The sequence below is a fragment of the Cyprinodon tularosa genome, unplaced genomic scaffold, assembly GCF_016077235.1.
Source record: "Cyprinodon tularosa strain WSP-4 unplaced genomic scaffold, ASM1607723v1 ctg263, whole genome shotgun sequence".
Classification (NCBI taxonomy): domain Eukaryota; kingdom Metazoa; phylum Chordata; class Actinopteri; order Cyprinodontiformes; family Cyprinodontidae; genus Cyprinodon; species Cyprinodon tularosa.
In genome coordinates, this window is record NW_024038967.1 from 905551 (window position 1) to 923591 (window position 18041).

At 37.4% G+C, this 18041-nt stretch overlaps 1 protein-coding gene across 5 annotated transcripts in view; it reads left to right on the plus strand.

Moving 5' to 3' along the window:
* LOC119786035 (spectrin beta chain, non-erythrocytic 1) overlaps positions 1 to 18041 on the plus strand; it is a 66854-nt gene that overhangs the window by 11670 nt on the left and 37143 nt on the right. For 3 of the 5 annotated variants that reach the window (XM_038289080.1, XM_038289081.1, XM_038289083.1), the window contains exon 2: positions 7434 to 7621. In XM_038289080.1, the coding sequence (XP_038145008.1) occupies positions 7465 to 7621 (157 nt within the window). In that variant the 5' untranslated portion in view covers positions 7434 to 7464. Of the gene's footprint in view, positions 1 to 7433; positions 7622 to 11123; positions 11752 to 18041 lie in introns of those variants that run through there. The other 2 variants (XM_038289082.1, XM_038289084.1) reach the window with 1 other exon arrangement.

The following is an 18041-nucleotide window of genomic DNA, read 5'->3' on the forward strand; positions in this document are numbered from 1 at the left end:
GCTCATCTTTGTTTACTGTTGTCATCATTAGGGGTAGAATATTTTAAAGACAATCTTTTAATACAGAGCTTAAATCCTTAAGGTATATTGTTGCAGTGAGTGGTTCTGTTTGCATATATGTTTATGTAAGAGTGAATGTCTTCCCTATTCCCCTGGCGGACATTGGCATTGTGACTGGCTAATGTGCACAGGCTTTATTCCCTGTGGACATCTGGTTATGGGCTCTATTTCTCTTTTCCTCTCTCCCTGATTAATGGGCGCAGTGTCAAACAGACCAGCTGGGCAAAGAGAAGGGGAGGAGTGATGACAAGCAATGAAAAGGAAAGATGCAGTGGCGCTACCCATCATGCCCCTGGCTCTGCCCTGTTTTTTTGACCTATGTAACTGATTTGTGAATGACTGTCTGCGTGCTGCAGTCAAGGTTGGGGTTCAGCCTTCAGGCGCTGAGCTGCGCTCTACTTTACGCCTTGTTGTGTTCATAAACCCAATTCTGCAAAAACACTTGCTGCAGTTCTGGTTTGAGTTGAAAATTGTTCCTTATAAAGTATATTTAGTAGGGATGCACGATATTGGGATTTTGGCCGATATCCGATATGCCGATATTTTAAAACTCATGTAGCCGATACCCGATATCGATACCGATGTTAAAGCTGCACAAAAATAAGTAGTCATTGAAAATAGCAGTTTTGTTATCCATTTCTGACACTTTGAAAAATAATATACTCAAATATATTTTCATATGCTGATATCAAATAGATTTTTAAAAAACGTGGTATTGATCTATTTTACTTTCAAAATCTCGTGAAATTTCATCGTTCTGTTACAAACTCTCGTGATATTTTGCAAATTCTTGTGAGATTTTGTTAGTAAAATAGATCAATACCGCGTCAATATATCAACATATAAAAATATGGCAAAATTTCGTCAATTTTTAGGGGATTTCGTAGCATAACGATGACATATAGCAATATTTCATTAGTAAAAGAGATTGATATGGTGTTTTTAAATGGCAATATATCAGCATATGAAGATATTATGATATTTTAATGTATCAATATTTTTTCCCTCGTCTTTAGAAGTTTTTAAGTCTGTAAAAAATAAGTTTTTGCGGAAGAAGAAGAAGTAGTATTTCTTTTTTTCTGTTTTTAGACTTTAGAAACTCAGAAGCTGATCAAATATTTGATTAAATATCGGTGGGGTGGCCGATGTCCGATATTCAGTTTTAAGGCCGATAAAGGCCGATACCGATAGGGGGCCGATTATATCGTGCATTCCTAATATTTAGCATATTTCTTCACAGCGATTCCTCATTGTCAGCATAAAATCTGCAGGCTTTTCTCTAGTGTTCATGTTCACAGCTCTGCCGTTAGTAGTATTAGTTTGTTTTCACTAATTGGTACAAAGTAGGGAGTTCATTAGAGAGGCACCGATCCGATACCTGGATCAGATATCGGCTCTGATATTGACCAATTAGCTGGATCGGATAATAGTTATTTGATATGGGTCTGCATGTAAAGTGCACTTTACATGGAACTGTTAGTAGATAATACAAAGTACATTTATATCTGTGTTATTTTGTTAGCTTTTTTTAATGATGATGTCAAGACTGAAGCTTTATTTCACATGGCAAAATATATGGTTCATTCATTCAAGAGTTGAATCAGATCGGTATTTGATATCAGCCGATGTGCTCTGCCCCATATCAGATTTGGTTGGAAAATATTCGATATTTATAACTATCTTTGATTTTTCAGCTTTTTATTCGTTTTATATTGTCATTACACTCTCAGTACAGAGCAACAAAATTAACTCTGCATTTAACCCATCCCCTTGAGGAGCATTGGGCTACCATTGTGCTGTGCCCAGGGAGCGGTGTGGGAGTTAAAGGTCTTGCTCAGGGACCCAGAGTGTCAGTCCATGGGAGTGGGGCTTGAACTCAGAACCTCTGGATTCCAGGCGCAATGCCCTAACCACTAGGCCACACTCCCCATTCCATCAATATAAAAAAAATGACAAGTAATTAAAGCCAGACAGGTTTATTTATATAGCACATTCGAGTGGTGAGATTATTCTGAGCTGCTTCTTCATGTTTTGGTCTGCTTTTAGGTATGCAAAGTATAAAAATTGAAGGCTTAAAAACTAGTTTTATCAACATAAATTGTGATATTTTTCAATCTCATTATGCTTTCTCAACAGAATCACACAAATAACATTCAAAAAATTAACTCCAGTAAACAAAATTCAACACTACTATAAGATTGCCAGAGGTATTATTCTTTTTTATTTGGAAATTATTTAAAATTAACACCAAAAATGTGCAAACAAACCCTGTTGTTTTTTTGTTTTTTTTACAACAGATTTATTTATTTTTTGTCTTTTGATGTATTATGTGTGAAGTGTACTTGGACCACAGAACATATTTGAAGGTATTTCAACTGACGGCATTTTTGCCAAAATACAGTCTCCTTTCAATTAGGACAAATCTGAAGGACACTTCATTCACACAGCAGCGCAAAGTGACACAAATCTGATTTAGTTTTTTTATTTTTTGAGTTTTTACGGCACAAGTGGCTCTTTTTTTTTTTCTTCAACAGTGGGCGGACAGGAACGGGTGTATGAGAAAGAAATGTCAATGAAAGAATAGGATTTCACCAAAAAAAAAAAAATTGAATTGAGCATTAAGGCCTGCAGTGTGAATGTAGTCATGGTCTCAGACTCAACTAAAAGACAACATTCAATGCAGAAAGTAATGGCAAACTGATGCCTCATCAAAGCAAGTCATTAAAGATTATGTGAAAATGTTTAAAATAATACTTTAATAGACAGGAGGTGACATTTAGATTAAACTACATATAAATGTATAAAGAGCTTCAAGAATAGCCTTTAGGATACTTTTGTCTTTCTGCCATAGGTGGTCATTAGTTATCTATAATTGGAGCAAAGATGTGGTTGCTGTGTAAGAGAAGCAGAGCTCCGTTTGCTTTCTGCCTGGAGAGAGGGAAGGCCGTTTCGACCCGACTCGCTTTTTTTCAGCCTTATATGCTTCTGGACAAAGCTGGATTTGTATGCAACTTTACAGAAACACAATTTGGGTAAAAGGTTTGTATTTTCTTTGGCAGGGCAGAGAGGTATAAAGGGTAGACTTGGCTAGCATGTGATTTAATTTATTTGGTCATGCTTTGATGTGTTTCTGTGTGTGGGAGGATGAGCACAGTATCATAGTAGGTCAGGGGATTGTTTGTCTGATCCATTGAGGGGTGATTAGTGCCGACACGCTGAGCGAGGCTTCCTCCTACTCGGAGAGGGGGAGCATTGCCACTCCCAGACTCACTGGTCGGGCTCTCCGCCAACCCCCCACCTGAACGGCGCCTATGACCAGACTACAGAGAGGACAGTCTAGTTTATGTGGCTTTTCTTCTTTCCTTATGTTTTCTGTATTAAACATAATTAGTCTCTTGATTTTTATGTTCACTTATTTTCATTATCGGACCAATGGATTAATTACCCTTGGTCATTTTAGGACATAAATATCAAAGCAGGAACTTATGAGGACTGACCGAAACAGTAGCTGATATTTCATCATGTCTCTATTGTCATGTTCCTGCCCACTTTGCGCAGTGGGGTGTACAGTCCTGGCCTGCGCCTGGGGTGCGATTTAGAAGAGAGGTGACAGGTCAGGGAGGGATGGGGTGTGGGTGGGGGAGGTGTTTTGCCTTCTTTGCTAATCCCTGCATTTAGTTTCTATTCCAAGATACTTTGTAATCTACCGCTAATGGGATTTCCCAACCTGTTTTTTTTTTTTTTTTTTTTTTTTTAGACAGCTAAATGATAAAAGACTGGATTAATGCATTCAATCAGTGATGGATGAACCCTCCATCTGTAGGGATATTGGGCAAATCACATTTAGTGGATGGCAGCAGTTAGTTTTTCCTTTTAGTATTAAAAAAAATATAGTTTTGTGTGGAATGGTATTGGTTTTATTTATTTTTTTGCCTGCCTTATGTTTGTTTTGAAATAATCCGAATTTAAATTTTTTTTAACAGATTGATAAGCTTTACTTTCACCCCGTCAGAAAGAACAGGAAATAAATAGTATTATATTTTCAGATCCTATAAACTTAAAGCAGCAGTCCCACCAACAGGGACACTTTAATGAAACTACTGTCTCTTACATTTAAGTGGACATTTACATTACATGTTATCTGGTTTTAATTGTAAGTCCTGCTTTTGGCTCTATATTTATTTATTCTTTTATCGGGGAACAGGATCTACAAAGAAGTATGGGAAATAAAAAGTTCCCCCCCTCCCCTTTTAGTTTGTTTTGTATGTTTGTGCAGGCTACTTTTACCTTAAGTTGAAATTTCTTATATTGAGGGCAGTGATGACACATAAACTCCTTGTGAATTCCCAGTGATATTTCAGCTCATGCTATATGGTACGTTACTCTGATGGTATAATAACCAGCAAAAACGCTCTGACAGATGTGCTATCAGCTATATTGCTTACTCTGGCTGCCGCTGTCCAAGCTATGCAGCAAAACCTTCATTTTTCAAGACCTTGCCGTCTGGTCTTCTTGCGAAAGCCGAAATATTAATATATAGCTGTTTTTAATGTGTTTCATAGCGCAGCCACAGCGGCGTGAGCGTTACGCCCTCATTGTGAGGACCAAAGATGGCGGAAAAGGGAAGCATGCTCACTTAACATTCCATAACAGTCTCTGCAAGAATAATGTCTGACAAGGTGTCCATTATGAGAAATTAAAGGAGGACAAAGGGGCATAAACTGTCCTCCTCTTTGCAAACACCTAGAAGGGCATCATCCCACTTAAATTAATTATTAATTGCTTGTCAGCAACTGACCAATCAGCAATCCTGATTTGTCGTAAAATGAAAAGGCCCTCTACTACAGAAGCCATGGGAATTTTGTTAAAAATATGCATCCAGTAAAAGAAAATGATTTTTAGCAGGGAAAATTCAATGTAGACATGATTACCTTCACATATTTAAGGGAAGGAAAAATGTTTCTGATATTCCCTAAACTGAAAAATGGAGTATTAAAAATGTAATAATTAAATAGGTCTGCTGTGATTAGCTGAGCAGGATTTTAATCAACAGCAGCTACAAGTTGTTCATCTCAATGAAGGGGAAAAAAATTGTTGTCTTTATTTTGTCATAATCACTGGTTTCTTTTGTTTAGCTCGAAAACGGTTTGCATTGCTTAATTAATTCACTATACTGGCATTAAAACTTTACAGTTCGTTGGCGATTAACTTATACTTAGCTAAAACTTCCATGTAAGCGGAGCAATGTTGGTTTTTCCCTCTTCATTTTCAGAGGGAGCCATTGACTATTTCGGACCACCAGACTGTTTGATCCTATAACACCCTGCAGCCAATTAGAATCGCGTATTCACCCAAACCATGGTTTGATTGTGTATAATTTAATAATGTTGTCAGTGTTTTCATTGTGTTCAGTGCTGGGTGCCATTTGGTGACAACCTTTGTCATTTTCTGGTGTTTTCTCTTCATGTTGCAGCATTAGTTCTTAATAAAGAAATCCTGAATCATCCACAGCAGAGTGAGGGTGGACATATTTAGCAGACCCTTCCTAAGTCATGACTTGGGTCCCTACCTACTGGCGCTGTTTACAGTTGCAGGCTGTGGTCGTCCTTTCCTGTCTGTCTGAGATTAACCTAATTGTTTTCTAAGATCAGTCTGCATATCATCATTTCTCCTCTAGCATGTATGCAGTTTTATGCACAGCCTAGTTAAGTAAGGACTAGACTAAAGTTAAAAGCTGTCATTTTTTTATACCGAGGCATGTTTCCGAGATGAGGGAGTCCTGTTGCCAATGACAACTGGTCAATTACACAGGGTACAGTTTGACAGATGGAAAAACAGTGGAAATATTCACTCAAACCATTTAGAGGAACTAATTTCTTACCAGAATAACGTTGATGCCATTATAACCTGTAAGTCTAGGCCTGGATGCTGCTTTCAACTTCTTTATAGGTTATAGCTGCTGGCTTTTTAAGAAACTTAAAGATCCATTCATGTTCAGAGCTAAAAAGAAGGGAGAACCTTTTTCAATGCAAACTATTAAAGGTATAGGGAATAATCTTTTTTCTAGTTGGATCATCTAAATAAATGGTCCTCCAAATTGTCAATTATTCTGTTGATATGTTTATGTATGGCCGTCTACGTGCTCATCCCATTAGCTATATTTTCTGCGCATGAGCACTTTCAGGTGTATAACTGTGGTGAGCTGCGCTTTCAGATAGTCATTGAAGCTCACCTTTCTCACCGCGGTTCTTTGAAAATGGCCGAGGGTCGTAAGAGGAAAAAGTGTCTACGAAGTGTATGACGAAAAAAGAAAAGTCACAGAGAGGCAGATATATCCCGGAATGTTTTGCGAGGAGAGCTCTTCTTGCAAAGGATTATGGGATTTTATGTCACAGTGACCCGCTGTCGCCATAGCATAGATGGCGCAGGCACGGCGTGGCAGAGGAGTAGTTACATGCCCAACAGGGATTAATAAGTAGTGATAATCTGTGGTCAGTTAACTGAGTTCACTATAAAGTCCACATTATAGTCCTGGCTCTATATAGTGGTTGAGGGATTTAGGGGTTAGAGCAGATGTTCAGACACAGTCAGCTTGTATGAACTATGAGAGCAGCAACTTTTAAACTTTGCAAGCACCAGGAGAAATGGGCTTTTACACGTTCTCGCACATGCATTTTTTTTTTAAAGTGGAGACGCGGGTCTTTTAAAACATTCACAAAAATCCTCCACAATACCTTTAAGTTCTTACTTCAAGCACATCATCTTAATGAATTCACATTATCTGCCCTTTATTTAGAAGTAGCAGCTAAATTCTTACAAGCACCCAAGTGTTAAATAATTGCTTTAAAAGGTATGAATTTAGCTTTTGACCATATGATTATCACATACCGGTAGTTTGCTTTTTTGGGTACATTTTTTAAATATTCTTATGTTCCTTTCTTGTTTTATTTAATGCAACTTTATATATTTTTTCAAGAAGATGTTTAACTAAAGTAGAATAAACTTTCTTGTGCTTTTAAGAGGAAAAAAATACCTGTAACTTAGAACAGCTGCTGTTGTACAGGGAGAAACTAACTGACTCTGAGCTGGAGACTTATCTTGAAGTTTTAATCAGTTACCCAGACTGGCAGTTGCACCGTTGAAGCTGCTATTTGCATATGCAGGCCATAAAACTTCAGTAAGTGGAGTTCAGGTGTGGAAGCAGTGAGAAAAGTGTGAGGGACCCTCATTTACTTCTGCTTTAAATGCACTTTTTTTTACGGATTAGTTCAGAGGAAAGCTATTCCTTTTTATTGTCTAAAGTTTTTGTTTTCATGTTCTTTTCCTATTGTTCCACCATTTAAGTGCTTCTTTCTCTGTATTTTCTTTCATAGATTGAATGTGTTTGCGCCAAGCCTCGACACCATGAGCACAATCTCCCCAACAGATTTTGACAGCTTGGAGATCCAGCAGCAGTACAATGACATCAACAATCGCTGGGACCTGGCGGCAGAGACCGACTGGGACAATGAGAACAGCTCGGCACGTCTCTTCGAACGCTCTCGCATTAAAGCCCTCGCAGGTACGACACATTCATCAGTCTCCCTTTGTTATTAAAGTGCCTCCAATCAGTGATTCAATCAGATCCTATCAGAGTGGGATTGCTTCAGGTCAGGAAAACCCCTTTTTTTTCTAGGACTCACTGTTGTTGAATTGGAATTTTGTGTTGATTGGCTGTTTGTTTCTGCTGATTGGATCCCATGGAAGTTAATCCTAGATGCACTGCACAGGCTTTTCTTGACAAACATCAATTTCTTACTCTAAATTTCTTTTACAGTGCTTTTGGGTTTTTTTTTTGACAGCTGCTGGTTCTTTAAAATGACGCAGTAGTTTTGCCTCCACTGAAAATGAAGGATTTACAAGATTATCCCTTTTTATACTTTGAACTCTCCATGACCTTCATTTGATTTTATTCCTTTCTGAACAAAATATATTGACCAAAGTTGCAGGTTTTCTAACATATTTAATAGAAATAGGTGTAAATATGTCAGATTTTTTTAGATGATAAAGGGAAATATGTCTGGTTAATACGTACATAAATAGTGTTGACAATTATTTCAATAATTGATTAATCCTGATTCATTGTTTCAGCCCTAGTTGAGACCAAATCATAAAGCTGATAGTAATGTTCAGAAATCTAATTAGGCTTTTTAGACCAGGGAGCAGATGTGATTCTTTCGTCTCCCAACAGGCACGAGCCTTTCTTTATAGGCCAAGACCAAAATACATCCAAAAGGAGGACAAGGCGGAAGAGCTTAGCAGTTGGTCAGAATAAACCCAGTTTGAGGTTTCTACACTAGAATCAGTGCTTTTATGAATCCATGTTTACATCATAACAAACCTATTCTATCGCTGACCGATTAACAGCCAGTTCTAATTAATTCTTTTTTTGTTACTGTTATGTCCTTGATTCAACCCAGATCTATTAACACAACTCCTTAGGTATCAAGTGAAATATTGAGCCTCAATAGTTTCTCATTTATCCACTTTATATAATTGTTAACTCAATCATCTGATGAGGCCTGATTTTTGTTTGTCTTGCTTTATAAACTGTTTTCAAAAGCCAAATCCAGTTGCACTTCTAAAAAAGCCCAGCAGAGGGGGGCAACACACAGATATATCCAGAAAGTCTGCCATAACCAGATCAAATCTCTTATCAGTTCTGATCTTTGAATAACCCTACAGTTGAACTATTTGTTTTAGATCTAACTAATTTCACTGAGAGTCCAACAGTTTGTAGTTATTTACTTTTATTCTGTAGTTTTGGTTTTTAATCAAATGTTCTTCACGTTGCATTGTGTCTAAACATCTGTCTAGTGTTATTTCTTTGCATTTTGCAGCAACACTTTTTGCTTTCCTGTTTGTGATGGTCTTTCTTGAAATGTGTGCCTGAAAGTTCCAGTCTGCAGGCTTGTGATACCCTCTAAGTTTAACAAGTGTGGGCTTGACGTGCACATTCTTTCACATGCTCCTGCAGCTATTCCCTCAAGGCTTGACTCCGGCCCACTTTTAACACCTTTTCCTCAAATGTCAACCAACTCTGCTCTCTTTGACTATTTAGAAGTGCCAGACTTTTCTTACACTCTCTTTTTTTACAATTTTTACAATGCAAAACATTTACTGAGCTAGCTTATCTGACACATTAACAGGAATTAATATACGTGTGGTGGGGCAATGACCTGTGCTCTTTAGCTCATAGTTTAGAAACACTTTTTCCTATTTTGCATTGATAGCAGCTTATCTGTTCTCTTGTGTGTAGCAGAGCTAGCTCTTAAGCTTTGCATACGTTTGAAGACACGCACCTTCACTTCTGAACGGTTATCCATACAGTGTTTAGCTGCACAGGCTCCCACGCTCTGGAATATAAGGCCTTAAAAGACTCTGGATCACATTATACAATCCAGTTTTCCTCTGTTTAGGATTATTCTTAGAAACAATGTGTAATAGTCAGTGGAAGCAGTTGTTTAAAAAAAAAAAAACTCTTTATATATTGAATCCTTCTCCAATGAACCCAGTAGTTGATATTTTTAGGTTCTCATTAAAAATTAGCTAGTGTTATTAGAAATCTTCTTTTTTTCCTTTTTACACAGTTCCTACACAATTAGCAATGGTAGAATGTTTTAAATATTTTCCAGATGTGGATAATTCGTGAATAGAAATTTGGAAAAAGGCTGCCCGTCAATCTGTCCACTTTTTAGCAGTTTAATCTTTACAGTACGAGCAGTCTATCATAACTTTAGTATTTGTGCTTTTGAAAATGATCTAAATCTCTATAGAAGAAGAATGTATGAATTTATTTTGCTCCGGTTCTGCTAAACTATTGACAACGTCAACAAGCTTGATAGTAAATGGCTGCATTTCTCCCTCTGATAGTGTTTCCTCCCCTGTGCATCTTTATCTATTCCCCTCTCTCTCCCTGGAGTTCATTTCCAGCCTCTGACAAAGATGAACCTTCATTAATTCCAGCTTTCTTCACTTTCTGATTTTCCACCCTTTTCAGAAACATGCAAAAAAAATTCCTTAATTTATGGTTGTAATTATGTGTTTCTATTGTTTTTAATGCTTGAATGCTGATGGAACTCGTTAGAAAGGACATGATGGGCTCATCTGTATGTTATGTTACATTGGATTGTGTTTGATACTTGCCTTTTGGTATATTAAAAATGGTCATTAATGAATACTTTCCTCCCTACATCTGTCTGCCTTATCACCTCCGTTCCTCAGAAGGGAGGCTGTCCTCCCCAGTTCCCATTAGTCCCAGTCACCCTTCATAAAAAAAAAAAAAAAAAAAAACTAACCCTGAAGCATTTTGTCCTTTAATGAGACCCATCCAGCTGCTTCCAGCTCATCAGAACGAACATCTGAAGATGAGACATTGTGGTCCGATTCAGATCAAAAGGATACAAAAGTCCTTTTTATTTGTTGTCCTAGTGCTCATAGTCCTTAAGATACATTTTTATTTTATTACTGTGCACTTTTAAATAACTTCTTGGCAGCCTGTTACTAAGGCAATGGTTCCTTTTATTACTGAAAATAAATGTTTTCTGTCCCACTCTGTCTTTTCCACCCCCTCCACCCCTCTACTCTGCAAACAGATTGTAAACAGTTTCAAATCTCATCAGGCAGGAAAAGTACTCGTTGTATTTCTGAGACTTTCTCAATAACTTCCTTCCTGTTTTAACGCCTCCTCGTGAGGTAGTGCTCATGTATAAAAAGGGGTGATTGAATGTAATCTAGAAAATGGTAGAAATAAAAGATGACCGCTCAAAGATAACATTATAGAATCCAAGTAGGGCTCCCTTCGGGTAGGCCACACCCTGATGGAGGTAGGAACTAAGATGGAGTTAAATAATCCACCTCAAGGCACACTGTACAAAGGACTCTAATGGTTTAGTCCACCTCTACACCTCCTCCCTCCCCTTATCCTTCCACCATGTTCTTCCTTCATGCTCCTCCCTCAAACACACCTTATGCAAATCACACAATTTTCAGACTGCACAGAAGGCTTTGTTTACACAGCCATCCGACCGCGGCCGCTCAGTGTTGGGCTGTGCTCTGCAGGGCTGTGCTTCAGCAAATGCACACTCTGAATTTGGAGGGAAGTCATACCTACGGTTTCTTTGGCAGAACCACCAAGGAGTTCAACTCGAGGCTTTTATTTTGTTCAAAGACCACAAACGTGGTCAATTGAACAAGGAAAAAAAGAAGATTTTGGTTTTCTGTTTTGTTTCAAATAATTCTGACTTGGAAAAAACTTTTCGTCTTTTGTTTTTTTTTTTGTCCATGCCACTCACCTCTAAGGTTTTCTCGGACATGTTTGAGTATGCGGTTTTTGGAGAGAGGAATATTTTTCTTGTGCCTTACTAAACACCAAGAAATCTAAAAAAAGACCAAGGAATTTAAAAAAATAGAAGAGTTGGTGGAAAAACTGCTAAAGAAGGTGCTGGATTTTTTTTTTTCCCTTAAAGATCCGTCTTAGTATGATGGAAAGCTGATTCATTTAGTTTCCGTTGGAGTATTTAAAGAAAGGATCTTAGGAAGCTACAATGGAGTGGGAGCACAGGGACAGAGAGCCCTGCTTGTCCCCAGCAGCATTTGTTAACCAGGTACAATACTCCAACATCTTGGAGGGAAGATTTAAACAGCTCCAAGGTAGGAATCCAAACACTTTTTTTTTTATTTGGTTGAAAAGGAATGGTTTCATTGGAGATGGTGACCTTTTTATAGATTCACTGGATTAGTAAACAAAACTGGTATGCCTGAGCAAACAGTTTGATTGACGTCACAGTTTAGACTCTTACACCGAGTTGTCTCCACAATTATGATGTTTCAGTGTCAGTACCACGCTCTGTTAGATGTATCCTGTATGTTGGGGCAGGATATATTTGTTGTCCTTCTACTTTAGTTTGATATTAGCTACTAAATGGCTCAGGATTTTCCAGAGTATTTGACTTCCAAGAACTAGTAGTATATCGCCTTAGGAAAGAAATGAAGATAGTTGTACGAGATGAACAGTAGGCTTTAGCTCAGATCTAAAGCAGGCAGGCAGTCTGGCACCTGATCACTTGGCCACCTGTCCTCTTATCTCATTACAATACCCTCCTCTGTCTTTAGCCAAAGCCTGAGAAAGCTGTGAGGTTTCTACACATAAAAATAACCTAGGACGTTTGTGGTGAGACAGGAAATGATTAGTGCACTGAAAAAACAAACAATAGAACTTTAGCCTAAGACGTAATGACATGTTTTGTGATTTTGGAAGCGACATATTAGAAACCCACATTGTAAAACTGCAGTGTGATTGAAGATTATGTTTTATTTTTTGCTTCTGCATGCTCCCCGGAGTCTGAGAGGTGTGCTCGAGTTTGCTTGAGGGAGCAGCGCTACTCGTTCTGCATTTTTTGAATTCTTGTAGTGGGCATAGTGTATGAAACCCTATAGTGTCTTTATCAATGAGTTGGTCTGTTGAAAGGAGGTATTCTACATCGATGTGTAGATCTATAAACTATACTCTAACTATTATATACTTTAACACAGACTCAGCAGACGTTTTGGATTAAAGATAAGACTTATACTAGTTTTACAGCATCTTCTGAGTCATTCATGCAACATTGCATTCATATAGAAACGCATACCTTAATCGCATTTTCAGCCTGACTGGCAATAACCTGAAACTGCCTGTTTAGCTTTTGAGGTTAGAGATCAGTCACCAAGTTAGAGCTTCAGTTTGTTCGTAGTGTTTTTAGGCTCATGAAAAATGATCCCGACTTTGGATATAAACTCATTTGGAAGAGGAAAAAAACAAAGAGACACTGTTGTAGGAGAAATAAAACAAACTAACCCCTTTTTGGGTTTGGAGGTCACCCCTGTGCAGATGTGGTCTGGATTAAGTTACTGTACAACATGAATACAAGGCTAGACGCATAAACACTAGACACATTTTTCTAACACCCACTTGTCTTTCCAGTTTGACAACCCTCGCGCCTCATTTCTTTGTGTCACACCCTCCTTTAGTTGAAACACAATGTCTGTCGGGGTTTTTAAGAAAAACATACCTACTCAAATTTTGCAATTACAACATGATTTCTAAAGGCTGAAACTCTCCAATGGATTATTATTTTTTTAGCTTACATACGTTTTGTGTACATATATCCTTAGCTCTTTCACTTTTGTACATAGATTTGATGTTGCCTCTGTTAGAACTGCACAATATATTGAGTTTTAATGCTTATCGTAATCTCGGAGGCTGTGGTTTTTCACAAAGAAAAATTGAGGTTATATATTTCATGTGGAAAGCTCTTTTTATAATTAGTCGCATAGGTTGACTTTCACTGACTTTCATGCCCACAGTTGAAAGATCAACACAGATATGAGCGAACAAGGTCAGAAAACTAGCACTGACTTGTGGAGATGTTTGTGATGGGGAAAAAAGAGAGTAGAGGAGAAAATGTGGATTAATATCACATTTTAAAATATTTATTAGTCATATGCTTCAGCCCTACTTTAAGGCCCCTTAACGATCCATCTTAGCTGCTAAGTAGCAAAGATTAAACATAATTATTTCCTCACTATTGCTAAGTTCATAAAGCAGATCTTGATGCTCAGTTCCATTATTTTATTTATTTATTTATTTTTTTTTTTGCTTTTTGTTTACTTGTATTTATTTATTTTTTGTTGTTCATACGGCTAAATAAATGCAACCTCCATCAGCTTGCTGTTTTACTTGGTTCATGACCTCAAAGTGACCCGCAGACACAGAAAAGGAATGTAGATCACATCCATAATTACTTTGTGACTGTTCAGTAAATATTTTGGCATTAAGCATTGGGAGCTGGTATTATTATAACTAAAGGTTAATTAATTTCCACTTTTCTCGTCTTTTTTAGGTATTAGGATTGGAATAGGGCAGTGCTAACCTAGCAAATCAGATTGGTCATTTGTAACCCTCTGCCTTAGTTTTTACATATTATTAATGTGGGACTGTTCCCATTAAATCTGTCCAGGAGAAGAAGGGTTGTTCAGCAGAACCTCCTTAGCTAATTGGTTGAACGGTCAGTGCTGGATACCAAGGTTTGGTTTAAGCCAATCATGGTAACGAACAAGCCACGGTAGATGGCTTTTACACTCTTGCTGTTCCTTTTACAAGGATAAAATTATGGATTTTGACAAAACAGTGGAGATGGCGTGATTGATTGACCCGTTTTGGGTTGGACTTAAGCTATTTTTAGCAGGAGCGATCCCAGATGATTTCTCTTGTGTTTTGACCACCAGAATTCAGCTTGCAAGCAAAGTTAGGGCTGTGGAGCAATGGAAACAAGAGATATTGGAAAAAGGCTGGGATTTGGATCACTGTATAAATGTAGCCTATGTTGGAAAAGGATGAAGTAATTAAAGGTTTTGATTATAATCAGAATATTATTTTAGTATCTTATTGGGGTATATATTATTTTGTGTATTTTACATAGGATTTATGTAATACTACTTTTTTAGATTGGCTACCAGTGAAACCATAAAGCTTTTAAAGAAGAAGAGTTACACTAACCACTAAGATTGAGCTTGAGTTTGTCTGTGCAACATCTTCCCGGGTTTCTTAGTCTATCAGTCCTCTGTCTGAGATTCTGCTAACTCTTTAATTCCAATAACTTTATACTATAAAATTTATTTTTGCATATTTTTAAAGCATTTTAACAAAGCTTGTATAATCCTGATGAAAGTGACCTCTCTGCACACATCATTCCATCCTTTGAAATCAAGCAGGTCATGTGTTTATAGTCACATCCTTCTTTCTTGGTTCAAGTTATTAATTTCCCTTTTTTTTTATTACACAAAACACGTTTCTTATTTCACTTTCAGAAGTTAAGTTTAGCTCAGTGAAAGCTTCCATCCCGGTTCCAAACTAAATGTAGCTGGACGTGTTTTTCCTGCCTTGCTTCATACATAAGTACACATGTTAGACTACAGGGTTCTAGTCCAAAGGATCACTGGCCTTTTTACAAATCAGTTGATGTGGACTTTAGCTGAGTAGTTACACAGCAGGCTTTAGCAGCATGGTGTTATTTAGATAGACCATACGACCTGACAGGAGAGAGCTTTTTTTTTTTTTTTTCTCGTTTAAGGTTTTTAAAGCATACATACGGTACTTGGTTACTTACTCTGGCAGTTTATTTTCAATTCTTTCCTTTGCAGTTTTGATGAAGCATAAACAATTGAGAAGTTGAATCTTAAAGAAATGGCAGTTATTATCTTACATACCGAGGGGTTATGAGATCAGGTTTTGATTTCAGGTTTCAAGTCCTCCAGCTCTTCATGAAGGCTTTAATGTCATAACACTGAAACTCTAAGGACTTGGATCTGTTTCTCTGAGTCACATTACCCTGGAGATGGAGAGACACACAATGGCTTTTTTTTTTTTTTTTTTTCTACTGACATCTCAAGCTCTTCTGTTGCAGATGTTGTTGTTGAGTGGTGAATGTTTCTGTCTCATTTCTCATGGGATTGGCCTTGGTTTGGGCCCCTCCTCCCACATCTCCCCTGTTATCACCTGCAGCTGCAGATGGCACAGAAGAAAAGTAATAATGGCATGTTCACTGCACGAGTGAACAGGAAAACTCGTGCAGTGAAGCAGGGAGCTATTTTACTTACCCTGACAGCTCTTGTCATTGTGGCAGCAAACCTATAAAAGGTTACGCACCTTTTTTGTGCACACCGCGTTATAATTCTTTAAAGAGTGCAAGAATAAGTCATGCTGCATGTGGCAGGTTCGAGGCAGCGGTTTTACAAAGACCTATTTTCTAAGTCATGAGTGAGGGAAGGGCACTTCCACTTTTACAGAAGGGGGTGAATAAAGTCAAAACGCGTGCATTTGTTTCTTACAGTTTGCTCACCTAGTTTGACTCTTTTTTTGTTTTTTCTTTTTTTTTTTCCCTACAGATTTTTTTGTTTGTTTTTACAACAGGACTACATAAATTAAATGAAATAAATTTAAATATCTGGGATTTTAAGAAAATCAGATTCATACAAAGCAATAACTTCAAGGATTTACAGTTGGTCATTTTCTATATTAGATAAACAGTTGCTTCTTTTTTGGACTGGAGCATACTGTATGCATTTATTGAAAGCTGTCACAGCCTGCACATTTTTTGTCATACAGTTACTTTTTGTTTACTCTGCTGCGTTAAAGGCTTTATTTTCAAAGAAAACTAGGTTACATGATTAGCTTCTATCTGCAGGTGTTTTGTTTCTCGATGTATTTTATTTAGGTAAATGGGGGCAAACCCAAAAATATACAGCAATTACAAATAAACTCAAACCACGGAAATATTCAGCTTTTATGATGGAAAGTTTAGTTTCACTCAGTTTGATTGTTACTCTGGAGCTACAGAGAGTATATTTACAGAACCACATGCCACCTTATCAGAAATCAATTTGGCTCCAGGTGTTTTCTACTTGTTATTTATTGAGATTTGCTTAAATTTTGCTGTGGAAAAACTCATGATTGAGTTGTTGAGATATCTTTATTGTGAAATATGTTTAGTAAAATATTGATCATGGCTGCTTATAAGCAAGCAGCTGAGGGCAAACTTATCTTGCTGCTTCTCTGATTTATCTCTATTGTACTGATGAGTAGCACAGAGAGAGATTTGTCCAGGTTTCTTCTCATACTATAATTTATCTTGGGGAGTGTTGGCCTAGTGGTTATCAGTGTGCTTGTGCTCTGAGAAGGTTGCAAATACCCAGTTTGATCCCCACAGCCTTCACTCTGGGTTCCTGTGTAAAACGCCTAACCCCACACTGCTACCCAGGTGCCACACAATGGCAGCCCACTGCTCCCCAAGGGGATGGTTTAAAATGCATAGGTGAATGTTCCCATTGTGGGGCAATAAAAGGATTTATATGTACATCTGGAATTGAAATGCTGTAGATTCACTGCCTCAGGGAAATTCTATTTTAAACAGTTTTTCTAAAAATAAGGAAACCTTGGTTCTTAATAAGTTTGTATCTCAGCTTCTTTCTGTATCTCTGCTTCTCTCTTTATGTCTGCTTCTGTCTCCTTGACCCCCAGTCGGCCTCGGATGATGGCCGCTCTCACTAAGCCTGGTTCTGCTGGAGGTTTCTTCCTGTTAAAAGAGAGTTTTCCCTCTCCACTGTCGCTATAAGCACGTTTGGTGCGAGGGATTGCCTTCAAGTCAATGAGTCGATGCAATCAACTGGTTTTCCTTAGATAGAAAACTTTGAATCAATTTGACGGTATTATCTGGTTGAATTGTCTCTGTAAAGTGCCTTGAAATGACATGTGTTGTGAACTGGTGCTATATAAATTAACTGAATCAAATTGAATTAAACTGAATTGATTATGATGGCTTTAGTAACGTTCTGAAATCTAAATGTTTGTATCGGCTAAGTGATGCAGCTCTTAATTTCCCCAAATAATATGTAATTCTTTTATAAAACAGACATTAGTGTCATAATGTTAATGTCATAATAGTTAACTCAATTTTTTTTATTAAAATTGGCGATATAAAAAGGCAAGAAATTTCCTTAAATGTTCTTTAAGGAAAGAACATTTAGAGGCTTTTTTAACATTTACATTTTTCATACATAATTTATTTTAAAACAAAGGAAAGGCATGCTGAAAATATTTTGCCTTTTTTTTTATTTCAGCACAGGTTTAATTAGAGAATTCTGATGAGTTGGGCAGCTGATAGACTTTACTCTTTCCGTGGTTTACTGAAACATGGGTAATAATCCAAACTTTGATTTTTACTCTGATGCTGAAGTGTATATATTGTTATATCTGTGGCAAATCCAACTTTTTATGTGAAGAATAAAGCCATTTTCAGCTTTATATTACTTTAAATCCGCTCCTCAAAGCTTCTTCTAACATCTGATTCCAGAAGATATTGATTAGTGATTGAGATGCACTTAATATGAAAGTACAATAATAT